This window comes from Rhinatrema bivittatum, chromosome 7 (genome assembly GCF_901001135.1).
Source record: "Rhinatrema bivittatum chromosome 7, aRhiBiv1.1, whole genome shotgun sequence".
Taxonomy (NCBI): domain Eukaryota; kingdom Metazoa; phylum Chordata; class Amphibia; order Gymnophiona; family Rhinatrematidae; genus Rhinatrema; species Rhinatrema bivittatum.
In genome coordinates, this window is record NC_042621.1 from 45,497,244 (window position 1) to 45,511,423 (window position 14,180).

At 48.4% G+C, this 14,180-nt stretch overlaps 1 protein-coding gene across 2 annotated transcripts in view; it reads right to left on the reverse strand.

Moving 5' to 3' along the window:
- Positions 1–4,625: 4,625 nt before the first annotated feature.
- SNTB2 (syntrophin beta 2) overlaps positions 4,626–14,180 on the reverse strand; it is a 230,899-nt gene continuing 221,344 nt past the window's right edge. For both annotated transcript variants that reach the window (XM_029608316.1, XM_029608317.1), the window contains exon 8: positions 4,626–10,085. In XM_029608316.1, coding sequence (XP_029464176.1) covers positions 10,022–10,085 — 64 coding nt within the window. In that variant the 3' untranslated portion in view covers positions 4,626–10,021. The remainder of the gene's footprint in view (positions 10,086–14,180) is intronic.

Genomic DNA, 14,180 nt, shown 5'->3' on the forward strand with positions numbered 1-14,180 from the left:
CAATTAATCAGAGTTTGCATCTCCCATACCCCATTGCTGAAGCAAGGAAATGAGACCCGCTTTTACCCAGGGAGATATTTTTAAGGCCGCCAGCTGTTCAACCCCTACTGCCAGGATCACCCACTGGAGCTGCCAATCTGTTTCAGGCACATGGTGAGGACGTCAAGCAGTGCCTGCACCGAGGGGATAGTCGGCAGAACCTGGGTGTTGGGATTTAACTCCCCAGATCTGTGCCCGCATTTCATTACAGATGCTCGAACTGCCATGTAATTTGGTATTCTGATTCTGCCCTTAACAGACCTCTTGAAGTAGCCTCTGCTGTGGGTGAGGCTTCTGTAACTTCTGTTTTCCCTATTGCCAAACTTGTGGTGGTAACTCTCAATGCACTTTGGGACTCAATGGCTAATCTAACCCAGTCCCTATCTACTTTTTCTCACAATGCTCAAGCCATTTCTCAGAAGATGGATTTGCTGGTCTCTGACTAACAGCAGATTTCTCTGAAACAAAATGAGAAAATTCAAACCTTGGAAAGAGAAATACAGGAAGTCAAGTCTGTTAATACTTCCTATTATTTGTGAATGGGCTTTTCTTACTAGGAGAGTTGAAACATTGAAAACCACCTTTGTCATCTTAATCTGCGATTGACAAATTTCCCAAAAGTCATGGGTGAACTTCCTAGACTTATGTTACAAAAATATTTGGTAAAAACCCTACAAATTCCAACTGAGCAAATTCCACTTTCAATAAGGTCTATCTTCTTCCTTTTAAATCAAGGTCCTTTCAAGCGGCTGTTTCTTCGCTCCCTGTGGCTCCTGGGAATCTTACTACTTTTTTTTAGTCATCTGCACCTGAAATTATTGAGAGATCCACATTACTTGTTTCCTGTGTATTTGACCAGGACTTAAATCTTATAATGAAAAAGTATTTCTTACATATGAATGTAAATTTTCTGGGTGATATAGTTCGGATCCATCCGGATTTGGCTAAATCTACACAGAAAAGGAGGAAAAGTTTTCTAGCTATGCGCCAGGACATTTTGGCTTTAGGTGCCTCCAGCCTTCTTAGATATCCCTCTAAATATCTAGTGAAATTAAATGTAGACTCTTGTTTTTTTTTTCCAGAACAGTTCAGATTGTTTACAGGTGAAGCTCTAGAAGTTAGCCATTACTCCCTTAGAGCTTAGACTATATACATCTTCTATACTGATGAACAGGACTGGATTATATGCTCTGTGCAAATGTCTGTTCCTCTTTGATTTTTCTCCTTAAAATCCTCCCCCCCCCCTCCCATTTTGTTGTACATTATAATAAGAGGAAGGCTCCTTACTATATTTTTTTCCCAATTCAGCTTTATATGACATTTGCTATCACGATGCTTCTGTGCAAAGTTTTGTTCTTTGTATATGTATTTGAAATGAAGTTAAAAAAAAAAGGCATCAAGGGATACTGGTTAAGATTAGTAATCCATGCCTTCTGTTAAGGGTAGTAACTGCTGTTACTGACATGCTTATCAGTTCCCCAGACCGGAAAGGTTGGGACCCTCATTGGTTGCTGTCTAAATCCTCTTTGTTCTCTGCTTCAATGGCAGGGACAATGTTGGAGTTGCATCAAAAGTATCAAGGCTTATCGGTTAAGGGTAGTAACCACTACACCAGTAAGTTACCCCCATGCACGCTCTTCGTTTCCTTTAGGACTTGGCCATAGAAGTAGTCCTGTGTTTTTTCCCTTATGTCTGCATAACAGTATCCCAAGACCATGGCAGTCAAGCCCTCGCCTGTCATCTGAATCCTATTCCTCTTTTCCCCATGCTATCTTAGCAGGGAGCAATGTTGAAGTTGCCTTAAAAGCATCAAAGCATATTAGTTAAGGATAGTAATCTCCATGCCTTCTGCTAAAGGTAGTAACCACCCTACGAGCAAGTTACTCCCCTACCTGCTTATCTCATTTCCATTCTCTAACCTTTAGAGAACCACAGTGTTTATCCCATTCCCCTTTGACTGCTTTCTTCTTCACCACCTTCCCTGGAAGGGCATTCCAGACCTCCACCACCATCTCTGCAAAGAAATAATTCCTGATGGTGGTTCTGAGTCATCTGCCCTAGTTCTATTGTTTTCTTTCCAACGGCAAAAGGTTCAAAAGCCATACATCATTGAAGCCTTTTAGGGATCTGAAGGTCTGTATCATATCTCTCCTGCACCTCCTCTCTTCCAGGGTATACATATTCCAGTTGTTTGGCCTCTCTGCATAGGTCTTCTGATATAGAGCTAACACCATTTTCATCGCCCTTCTAGAGCCTGCCTTCATCCTGTTTCCATTCTTTTTTTTAGATATGGGCTCTAGCACTGAACACAATACTGCAGGTGAGGCATCACCAAGGACCTGTATACATGCATTATCACCTTTTTCTTACTGGTTAACCCTCTCTCTCTAGGGAGCCCTGCATTCTTCTGGGTTTAGCTAGCACCTTGTCACATTGTATCACCCTCTTCAAATCCCCAGGCTGTGAAGCAATATGACAATTTCTAAATGTTTTTATAGGATTCAAGATAGCCCTTAGCTCCAGGTCAATATATATATATGGTTTTCACAAAGTAGCAAGCATGCTGGCCACAAAGCACATGGAGGTCAGCTATCCAGTCCATACTGAATGCCTCAAACTTGGAATTTGGAAATAAGCCTTAGTTCAATGTGCAATAGGCTGTACTATTATTCACCCCAACCTAAGTAATCTGAGACATCAAGAGCTGCTGAACTTGTCTCATATGGAAACATAATATGGGAATGGTCAATCTTTGGCTGCCCTCAGCAACAGCTGCTTCTGAATCATACTTCATGACAACAGCAGAACAATGTTTAAGCCCAGTCACAGCCAGTACAGGCCCTAGTAATTTCAACTAAGGAGACAGCATCGACTACTAAGCACTGCCATACAGAGGACCTAGATTTAAGCCCAAATAAGCCATCCCTGTTTGTTACCCCCACCATCTCCCAGCCTTTGCAGCAGCTTAGGAGGGTGGGGATGAGGGGAGCATAAGTCCCAGTCAACCATCCCTCAACAGCTACTGGCCAGATTTAGTGTCCACTTTAGGGTCTGGGGGGAGACAAACCTTGTGGCCCCTGGCCAAAGATTGGTCTACTAACTGAGGGGCAAAAGAAAATACAGGCACAGCTGTAAGAGTACTATCTTGTGTTACTTACCTACCCACAGTAAAAGAAAAAAGGACTCCAGGTAGCTTTCATCATGAAACAGAGACCACGACTTCCAAAATCTGCAAACTTCTAGGACCACCAAAGCAAAATAAACAACAAACACATGGTAAGGGAAAAAGAAAAATCTAGTGATAACATCTCAGAGCCAATGAGCAGCCGAGGAGAAAGCAGGATGTGAGTTCTCACACATGGGTGACATCATCTGATGGAGCCCGACACGGAAAACTTACATCAAAATTTATAGAACTTTGACTAGGTACACTGCGCATGCCCAGCATACCCTATACCATGCATCCACGCGGGGTCCCCTCTTCAGTCTCGTAACAGAGAATTAGGAAAAATTTATAACAAAACATAGGAGAAACCCAACTCCGTGGGATGGCGGGCAGGTTTCGTGAGGACTACCATCCTGCTGTCCTAGGAGAACACTGTTAAAGATAAGCAACTCTGCTTCCTCTTAGGACAAGCAGGATGGTAGTCCTCACACATGGGTGAATCCCTAGCTTCAGACTGCTCCCCAAAACAAAAGGGGACTAACACGCACCACCCACATGCCAATGTGCAACAACCACAGTGCTGTTGGTAACAGAGGGGGAGACGGTCTGAATCCAAGCAATGGACCCTAGGCTGGGAGAGTTGGGTTCTCCACGTCAAAGCGATTCCAGAGGACAAATTGGCCAAACATACTTTCATGTCAGCCATCCCTATCCAGACAGTAGTGAGATGCGAATTTATGGCGAGAACTCCACATTACAGCCTTGCAGATCTCCACAGGAACTGCTCACAAGTGGGCCACAGACACTGCCCTGTCTCTGACAGAACCCCCAAGATGCAGTTCCATTTGGGCATAACAGAAGGAGATGCAGTGTGCCAGCCAATTGGATAGTGTCTTGTTTGGCAATGGCAACTCCCAATCTATTCTTGTCAAAGGAAATAAAGTTGGGTGGCTGTCTATGGGCTTCTGTCTACTCCAGACAGAAAACTAAGGCTCTCTTGCAATGCAAACTATGCAGTGCTCATTCGCCTTGGTGTAAATGGGGCCTGGGAGAGAATGTTGGCAGGATGATTGACTGGTTAAGATGGAAATCCATCAACAGCTTAGGGTGCATACGCAAGACCACCCGGTCAGGATAAAACTTAGTATAAGTCACTAAGGGCTGGAGCTTGCTGACCCTGTGCACTGAAGTGACTGCCACCTTCCAGGTCAGGTACTTCAGGTCACAGGACCGTAGCGGTTCAAAGAGAGCTTTCATCAACTGAGCTAGCACCACGCTGAGGTCCCAAGATAGAGTGGGAGGCCTTAGAGAAGGCTTCAACTGAAGCAGGCCCTGCATGAAGCATACAAGTATAGGCTGTACAGAGATGGACAAACCATCTACACCTTGGAGGTATGCACCAATTGCACTTAGATGACCTCTAACTGAATTGGTTTTCAAGCCAGCCTCTGATAGGTGTAGAAGGTAATCAAGCAGTTTGGGGGGGGGGGGCGCAGGAGAACGGATCTAGAGCTTCTGCTCACACCACACGGAAAACCTCCATTTCAGTCTGGAAGGCTTTTTTAGAAGCCACTAGGATCAGAGACACATCTTCTGAAAGATCAAGCAGCTGCAGAATCAGCCTCAAGATCCAGGCTGTGAGCGACAGGGCCTGGAGGATGGGATGCCAGAGCCTGCCCTGATCTTGCATGATGAGATCTAGGGAAGTCCCCAGACTGATTGGTCTCCAGCTGGACAACTCCCAAAGCAGTGGGAACCAGATTTGTCTTGGTCAATGAGAGACTATGAGGATCATAATCCCTTGGTCCTCTTAAAGCTTCAAGAGAGTCTTCGTTACCTTACCCCAATCGCGAGCAAAGGCGTCTGGAACTGGCTCGCCATCGGTCCTGTACAGGGACCAGAACTGAGTCACTTTCCTGTTGCGGGGGATGTGAACAAGTTCATGTTTAAGTTTCCCCAAAGGCAGAAACTCTAATTCGCCAGCCCCTGATCCAGTGACCACTCATTGGGTCTTAAGGCCCGACTCAGTCTGTCCGCTGTCGCATTCTCTATTCGAGCCAGATACATGGCTCTGAGTACCACCATGTGGGCCAGGGCCCAGGACCAGATCTGGACCACCTCCTGACACAGGAAGTATGATCCTGTGCCTCCCTGCTTGACATACCACATCGCTACTTCTGTTTGGATCTGGACAATTTTGTTGGACAGCCAATCTATGAAATCCCACAGCGCATACCTGATCACCCAAAGCTCCAGGAAGTTGATCTAACACCATGCTTCCTGGGCAGACCATAGGCCTGAGGTGTGGAGCCCCTCTACATGAGCTCCCCCACCCCAAGATGGATGCATCCATGGTTAGGACAATTTATGTAGGGGGAATCTAGAACGATATTCCCCATTACAAATTTGAGAGTCCTGCAGAGATTCGGATGTGGGCCTGGAGGTTCTGACTGGCCTGGCGCCACTCCAACTTCACGGTCCATTGGGCTCTGAGCAGCTGTAAGCATGGACAGTTGTGGCCATGTGGCTCAAACAGCCTCAACACGTGCCAAGCTGACACCTGCTGACTGTTGAATCACCATTGCTATGGACGCCAAGATGACCATCTTGGAGCACGGCAGGAAGGGTTTTGCCCCAGCTGTGGCTAGCAGGTCTATGAAATCCAATTGAGGTGAGTGGCTGAGATGGGTCTTTGGGTAGTTGATGACAAACCCTACTGACTCCAGTACCTGGATGGTCAAGCGCATGGACCAATCTGCCCCTGCCTGAAAGGTGCTCTTGACCAGCCAGTCATCCAAGGGAAAACAACCTCCGGTAGTACGTCCCCACCATGCCCAGGCATTTTGGAAAGACATGTGGGGCAGATGCTAACCCAAATGGCAACACTCAGTACTGGAAGTGCTGTTTTCTCACTACAACTCTAAAATACTTCCTTGTGACTTGGAACGATCTCAAAAACCTCAAATTAAAGCGATTGTAAAATCAGGATTTTTCAAACTTCGTCTGATTTCGAGCCTTCGTCATTTACTCTTTGAACACAATTTACACACGTGTGATAATGTTCCCCCATTTGGACTACTGTAATAGTTTGTTACTAGGTGTACCTAAAGTCCTTCTCCAATCACTTCAATTACTATTTAATGCAGCAGCTAGGCTGGTTTCGAACACTAAACGTTATGAACATATTACACCAGTTTTATCTAGCTTGAACTGGTTACCCGTTCCCGAACGAATTGAATATAAGACCGCTATGATCACTTAGTCCAGATTCACTGACATGGTCTAAAGCATTACTATGCATTTATAAACCCACGCGAGGGTTAAGATCCTCCCAACTTGGCTTGCTTGAAGTACCCTCTGTTCGCTTAGCACGTCAATCTTCCACAAGAGAGACATCGTTCGCAGTAGCTGCGCCAGCAGTCTGGACTCTTCTGCCATTTGAATTACGAACACTTGATAGTTTAAAAAAATGTAGGCGATCATTGAAAGGACTTCTGTTTCATCGTGACTTTGATATATTTTAAAATAACTGCATGCGTACTGAAGTTAATTCTTCTCTGCTAGGATGCTTATGATTTTTGTGCAGAAGATTAATTTTGGATCTATTTGATAGGTGAATATGAGAAATATTATTAGCTATTGCCAAATGTCTTTAAAACCATTGTTTCTATGAAATTTATGGTATGTCTTTTTTCATGTTGTATGTTTCACTAATACATTATGTATGTTTTATTGTGAATCACCCAGACCTTTTTGTGATAGGCGATCAATAAATTTTAATAAAATTTAATAAATAAAATAAAATCCAGGGAGCATTTTTTCAGGAGGGGAATCAGGGTGCCCAGGGAAACCATCTTGAACTTTTCTATTTTGAGAAACTTGTTCAAGACCCTCAGCGTCTAGGGTGGGACGGCGTGCCCGTTCTCTTTGGAATCAGGAACTACCAGGAATAGAATCCTTGTCCTCTTTGCCTTGGTAGGGCAGGTTTGACCACTCTGGCCATAAGAGGGCAGAGAGCTCCCTTAACAGTACCTGCTAATGGAATAATGGTTCCCAAAATGGGCATGGAGGACAATTTGGCGGGACACCCAATAAGTTCAATTGGTACCCTTGACAGACAATGGGCAGAAACTAGTGGTCCACGATTATAATGGGCCACCAATTCGTGAAGAACAGAGGCCTTCCCCAGATCGAAGGGATCCAGTGTCTTGGGTACAGGCAGCTGGTTCATGCTCTCTATGATCCAGTCAAATCCCCATCCCAGGGAGGGGGCTAGACTTTGGGAGTTCTCTACTGCCTGGGATGACCGCAAGAGCTCATCCTCTGTAAACAGAAAGGGCCAGAGGATAGTATTTCCTCTTGGCGGTAGAAAGACCTCCTCGGACCCTGCCTCACAGACTTCCTGGCAGAGGAGGGGGGTCTGATGTGCTGGTGGAGAGATGCTGGAGGGTCTCATGGGGATCCCGCCACTGGGCCACCATGTCCCTCACCTTATCTCCAAAGAGATTCTCTCCTGTATAAGGCAGGTCAGCGAGTCTTTCCTGTACTACCGGTCGGAAATCCAAGGCCCACCACTACAACATTCTGCAGGTGCCAATTCCTGCTGCAGACTCTCGCCACCATCTCGAAAACATCGTAAGTTGACCGAATCTCGTGTTTTCTACACTCCAGGCCCTAATACACCAGCGATAAGAAGGTATCTTGCTGCTATTGAGTCAGCTGCTCGGCCACCTCCTGCACCCACTTCCAGAGGTTGTGCAAGTATTGGCTGACGTAGAGCTGGTAGGTGGCGATGCGGGCAATAAGCATGACCTCCTAGAACACCTTCCTCCCAAAAGCATCCATCACGCTTATGATTCTGCTCCAGGGGTGCTGAGGCATGGGTGCGAGAGCACTTGGCCCTCTTGAGAGCAGATTTGACCACCCTCAACTGGTAGGCCAGCTACACTTTTTGAATTCTGTAGCCTGTTGGACGAGGTAAACCCCATTCACCTTCCTGTTTTACGGGAGGTACTGTGAGGGGGTGGCTCCCAGATCCTCAGCAGCAACTCCTTAAAGATCTCAGGGATGGGGACCATCACAATCTCTTTAGGAGCCTCCCCGAACTGGAGGATTTCCAGCATTTTGTGCCTGGCATCCTCCTCCCTCATTAACTGAAAAGAGAGAGCCTCAGCCATCGCCTGCACAAAATATGCAAAGGTCAGGTCCTCCGGTGCAGACCGCCTTTGTTCCTCTGGAGAAGACAGTTCTGAGGGGAAACCCTCAGAGTTCGCAGAGGAGGATTTCAGAGTCATCCTTCCATGAGTCCTATGGGGCCTTATCCTCACTGTAAATCACAGAGCATGGGGCCCCAGGTGCTCTGCCTTTGTTCAGAGGCATCAGCACCAGTGGCCCTGGTGCCGGCAAGGTGGATGGGGGGGCTACAAGCCTCTATGCTCCTGCCAGCCTCAATGGAGCTTCATCCTCCTCGGAACCAGCAATGAGCATCGGATCGGTTGGGGGAAGCATCGTTGCCCCATGGAGCATTGATGGACTCGCGGGAACTGGTACCAACTAGATCGATAACACACCGATGAGCACTTTGAGCTGTTCCAGCAGTGGTTCCAGCACAGAGAGCGTGGGTATCTGCATCGTCGGTACTACCAGCTCAATGCCCCGCAGGGCCCACTTGACCGCTAGCTGGACTCTGCGCTCCGACTCCTCCTCGACAGTTGCAAATCCCAAAACCGATTGGGAGGCAGGAGAGGTGGCCAGACCTTCCCCGGATCCCCAAGGTGGATTGGGGACTGACACCAGGACTGGTGGAGACTGTCGCAGACTCCCGCCCTCGATTGAGGATGGGCACTCCTCATCGCAGGGTTGCTTCAGAGGCATCACTGCTTGCACCGGCACCAACCTCAGCCCAGCAACATACATCAAAGGTGACTAGTGCCAATGCTTTTTCAGCTTCTCTCGGTGCTCGGCCCAGTCTTTCCCCAGTCCCAAGGTCAATGACGATGAACCCAATGTCCTCAACCTGGAAGAGACTGACATAGGCTGATCCTTGGCACCTCTATCCGTTGGCAGCATTGATGGGACCAACCGCCCCCGCTGCTATTTAGGGCTCGGTGTCAATCAGTGTGGCTCCAAGGTCCTTTGGTGCTGATGTCGATGGTTCGGACTTCCTCGACTTGAAGAGCTTCTCTATCTTGTCGAGTCACGTGCAATGCCCCTTCTGCTCACACAAGTGACAATCCCCGACACCATGTGATGCCCCCAGGCAGAGGATACATACATCATGCAGGTCCGTAATGGACATAGTCCTTAGGCACTGGGGCCATCGCCGGAAACAATATGAACAGAGGGGGAAAAACGACAAGTGAGTTTGGTGGGCAACAGCCGCCAGCAGGCACCGAGGCACCACCGCCAATTGGGGGAGGGGGGGACTGGAAGCAAAAATAAAATTTAGTGAACCGTTGAAAACCTGACTAAAAGCTAGCGGGAACTGGAGAGGGAGCTGGGAAGAAAAAAATGTGAAAAACTCAAAAATAAAAATCAGTGGAGAAGTTTTCCAAGGTAATTTTCCAAAGAAAAGCAACAAGTTCACTTCCTCACGAGGCAACAGCTCTGTGGAGAGAGACTGAAGACGGACCCCGTCTGTTCATGCGGTATAGGGCATGTTGGGCATGCTCAGTGTTCCTAGTCAAAGTTCTAGAAACTTCAACATAAGTTTTCTGAGACTGGCTCCATCCGATGATGTTACCCATGGGTGAGGACTACCATCCTACTTGTTCTATGAGGACTGTGACTTCTGCAATCACTGGTTTAGGGGTGCAGTTAGAAACTGCTTTTCATCCAGTTGCTAGATGTATTAACGCGTGCAGCCACAGCTCTAATTGTTCTGCACCAGAGAGAGAAAGGTGATGTGAGATAGGACATTGCCATAACTATGTTTATAAAGCCTACAATACCTATGTTAACAATCACAGAAATCCTTTGGAAACTGTTAAACATCGAAACTTTGTAAACCGTTGTGATGGCAAAACCAAACAACAGTATATAAAACTCGATAAATAAATAAAATAAATAACCAGGCAGGGAACACAACAGTACAGTCAAGTGATGTTTGTAGAGGAAAGATTACTTATGAGAGCAGAGATAAGGAACATGACCCAATAATCTGATAAAGCAAATAAGAAAATTATTCCTTACCTGCTAATTTTCATTCCTGTAATACCATGGATCATTCCAGACGGTGGGTTATGTTCCATGTCCAGCAGATTGAGTCAGAACACAAAATTCCCAGGGGAGGAACCATATAACCACGCCTCCCCTGTAACAGCTCTCAGTAACTAGACTAACAAAGCCCAAACGAGAGAGACTAAAAACAGAGGGATCAAGTAAACAAAGAAGGAATTGAAATAACCGCTGTGTAAAAGAACAGCAACTAAATTCTGAACAGTGAACTTGCGAACAGCAGTGCGTGAACAAAAAAGACGCGCAGTATTCGAAATACAGAGTAAAAGATTGTTAAGACAGGTAGGCAGGGATGTCCCACAAGCAAACCCCCAAACCAAGGGAGGGTGTCTGGAATGATCCATGGTATTACAGGAATGAAAATTAGCAGGTAAGGAATAATTTTCTTTTCCCTGTACATACCAGGATCATTCCAGACGGTGGGATGTACCAAAGCTTTCCCATCACGGGTGGGCCGCAGACAGCCCTGCTCGTATTACCTTGTCTCCAAGCTGACTGCCAGACGGGGCACCGACGTCCAGGCAATAATGTCTCGCAAAAGTATGGCTCGACTTCCAGGTGGCCACCCTACAAATTTCCTGAGTGGAGACGGAGGAGCTCTCCGCCCAAGATGTCGCCTGGGCTCGAAGAGAATGAGCCTTGACAACCAGCGGAGGGGGACTTACCTACGCCAAGGTACGCAGTTATGATCGCTCCCTTCAACCACCGCGCTATAGATTGTTTGGAGACCATGCAACCCTTCCAGGGTCCAGACCAGAGGATAAACAAATGATCGGAGAGCCGAAAATCATTAGTCACCTCCAGATAGCGTATCAGAGACCGCCGTAAATCCAGTCTACGCAGGTCTCCAGACTCAGAAGAGGCAAAAGATGGTAATTCCACAGATTGGTTGAGGTGGAATGCCGAAACCACTTTAGGGAGAAAAGAAGGAACCGTCCTCAGCAAAACCCCTTCAGGCGTGAAACGAAGGTATGGTTCACGACAGGATAGGGCCTGCAGCTCGGAAATACGTCTTGCTGAACTGATTGCCACGAGAAAAATGGTCTTGAGAGTGACGTCCTTGATGGTAGCCGAGCTTAGAAGTTCGAACGGCGAACCACAGAGGACTCGGAGCACCAGATTCAGATTCCACGAAGGACAAGGTGGGCAAATCGGAGGCTTCAAGTGTTTCATTCCTTTAAGGAAACGGGAGACGTCCGGATGCGAGGACAGAAACTCCTTATTTCCACTGCGAAGAAAAGCCCCCAGGGCCGCCACCTGAACCAGAAGAGAATTGTAAGCAAGACCCAAATCCAAACCTGCCTGTAAGAAGGAAAGGACTTGTGGCACTGAGGCCTGCATGGGAAGAATGTCATTCGCCCCACACTAATCCTCAAAGACCTTCCAGACTCAGACATAGGTAACAGAGGTGGACATCTTACGTGCTTTCAGTAGCATTGAAATAACCGGCTCCGGATAACCGCGTCTCCTCAACTGACGCCTCTCAAAAGCCAGGCCGCAAGACAGAAGCGATCAGCCTCCTTGAAAAATATTGGTCCCTGGCGTAGAAGACGTGGCAGCTGACAGAGACGAAGGGGACGCTCCACCGTCAAATTGCGCAGATCCGCGAACCACGGTAGTCGGGGCCACTCTGGCGCCACAAGGATCACCGGCCCTTGGTGTGACTATCCTGAGGATGACCTTGCCCACGAGGGGCCACGGTGGGAAAACATATAGGAGACAGTGGCGAGGCCAGGGCAGGACCAGTGCGTCCACACCCTCGGCGCCGCACTCCCGCCTGCGGCTGAAGAAGCGGGCGGCCTTTGCATTTTCGGCGGTTGCCATTAAATCTACATGCGGTGTCCCCCATTGCCGTACTATTATCCGCATCGCCTGCTGCGAGAGCTCCCACTCTCCGGGATTCAAGTTTTGTCGGCTGAGAAAGTCCGCCTGTACGTTGTCCACTCCCGCTATATGCGAGGCCGCTAGTCGTTGGAGGTGAAGCTCTGCCCACTCCAATTTGTCGGTTTCCAGATAGACCAACAGACTTCTCGTGCCTCCCTGGCAATTGATGTACGCCACTGTAGTCGCATTGTCCGATAGCACCCTGACTGCTTGATGGCGTACTAAGGGGAAGAAACCCTGTAACGCCAGACGGACCGCCCTGGTCTCCAAGTGGTTGATGGGCCACTTCGACTGTTCCTCCGTCCATCGACCCTGGATTGAGCTGTCCCGACAGACCACTCCCCAGCCTGTGAGGCTGGCGTCAGTGGTGATAATCACCCAATCCGGGTCCTCCAGCGACACCCCCTGAGCTAGGTGCCGCGGTTCCAGCCACCAATGGAGACTGATGAAGGTTCCTCTCGGAATCGGAAGGATTGCCTGAAAATCTCTTGACACCGGCTGCCACCGGGAGAGTAGGGATCTCTGCAGAGGCCTCAGATGAGCAAATGCCCAAGGAACCAGATCGATGGTCGAGGCCATGGTCCCCAGTACCTGTAGGTAGTCCCAGGCAGTGGGCGTCTCGAAAGCCATAAATCCTTGAATCTGCTGACGCAGAGAATGATCTCGGTCCGGATGCAGAAAAACCCTGGCATTCTTGGTGTCGAAGTGAGCTCCCAGAAAATCCAACGACTGGGACGGGACTAGGCTGCTCTTGGTGAAGTTGACAATCCATCGCAGAGATTGGAGAAGTTGTACCACTCTGTCGATTGCGAGGATACACTGCGCTCGTGACTTTGCACGGATGAGCCAATTGTCTAGGTAAGGATGCACAAGGATGCCTTCCTTGCGCAAGGTTGCCGCCACTACCACAATGATCTTCGTGAAAACCCGTGGAGCTGTGGCAAGGCCAAAGGGAAGGGCGCGAAATTGGAAGTGTTGACCCAAAATTTTGAAGCGTAGGTAACGCTGATGAGCTTGACAAATTGGTATGTGGAGATACGCCTCCGTGAGATCCAACGAAGCCAAGAATTCCCCCGGATGAACTGCCGCTAACACTGAACGGAGTGTCTCCATGCGGAAACGAGGAACTCTGAGGGACCGGTTGACTTGCTTGAGGTCCAGAATAGGACGAAAAGTACCTTCATTCTTGGGAACTACAAAGTAGATTTGGACCCACTCTTCGTAGAAGAGAGCAAGGCGACCCCCCAGTCGAGGGACCACCTCGCGGGTCCGTCTGGCATCATTGGGAAGATTTAGCGGATGTACCAGCACCCTGCGCTTCCTTACCCTGGCGGCTCCCACGAAAGGGCCGGTTCCAGGAGTGCGAACGAGAAGAGGGAGCCCAAGGTGGCTGTTGCCTCTGAGGACGCGCTCTCCGCTGGTTACGATAACGGTTTCTGGAGTAATTATATGATCTTGACGAACGGGGTTGATCTTCGGGCAAGTTGTGCACCGCGTTCTCATTAAGGGACTTGATGATCTGATCCAAGTCTTCACCAAAAATATACCTACCCTTAAAAGGAAGGGATCCCAAACGTGTCTTGGAAGATGCATCAGCGGACCAATTGCGAAGCCAAAGGAGCTGACGCGCTGAGACCGCCGCCACCATGGTTCGGGCTAGGACCCTTAAAAGATCATATAAAGCATCCACTCCATAGGCAACCACTGCTTCCAGTCTGTCCGCCTGGTGAGCCTCAGCGTCTGGTAAGGACTGGGAGGTGAGAAGCTGCTGCACCCACCGAAGACCTGCTCGCTGTGCGAGGGAACTGCAGATAGCCGCCCGCATCCCTAAGGACGAGACCTCAAAGATACGCTT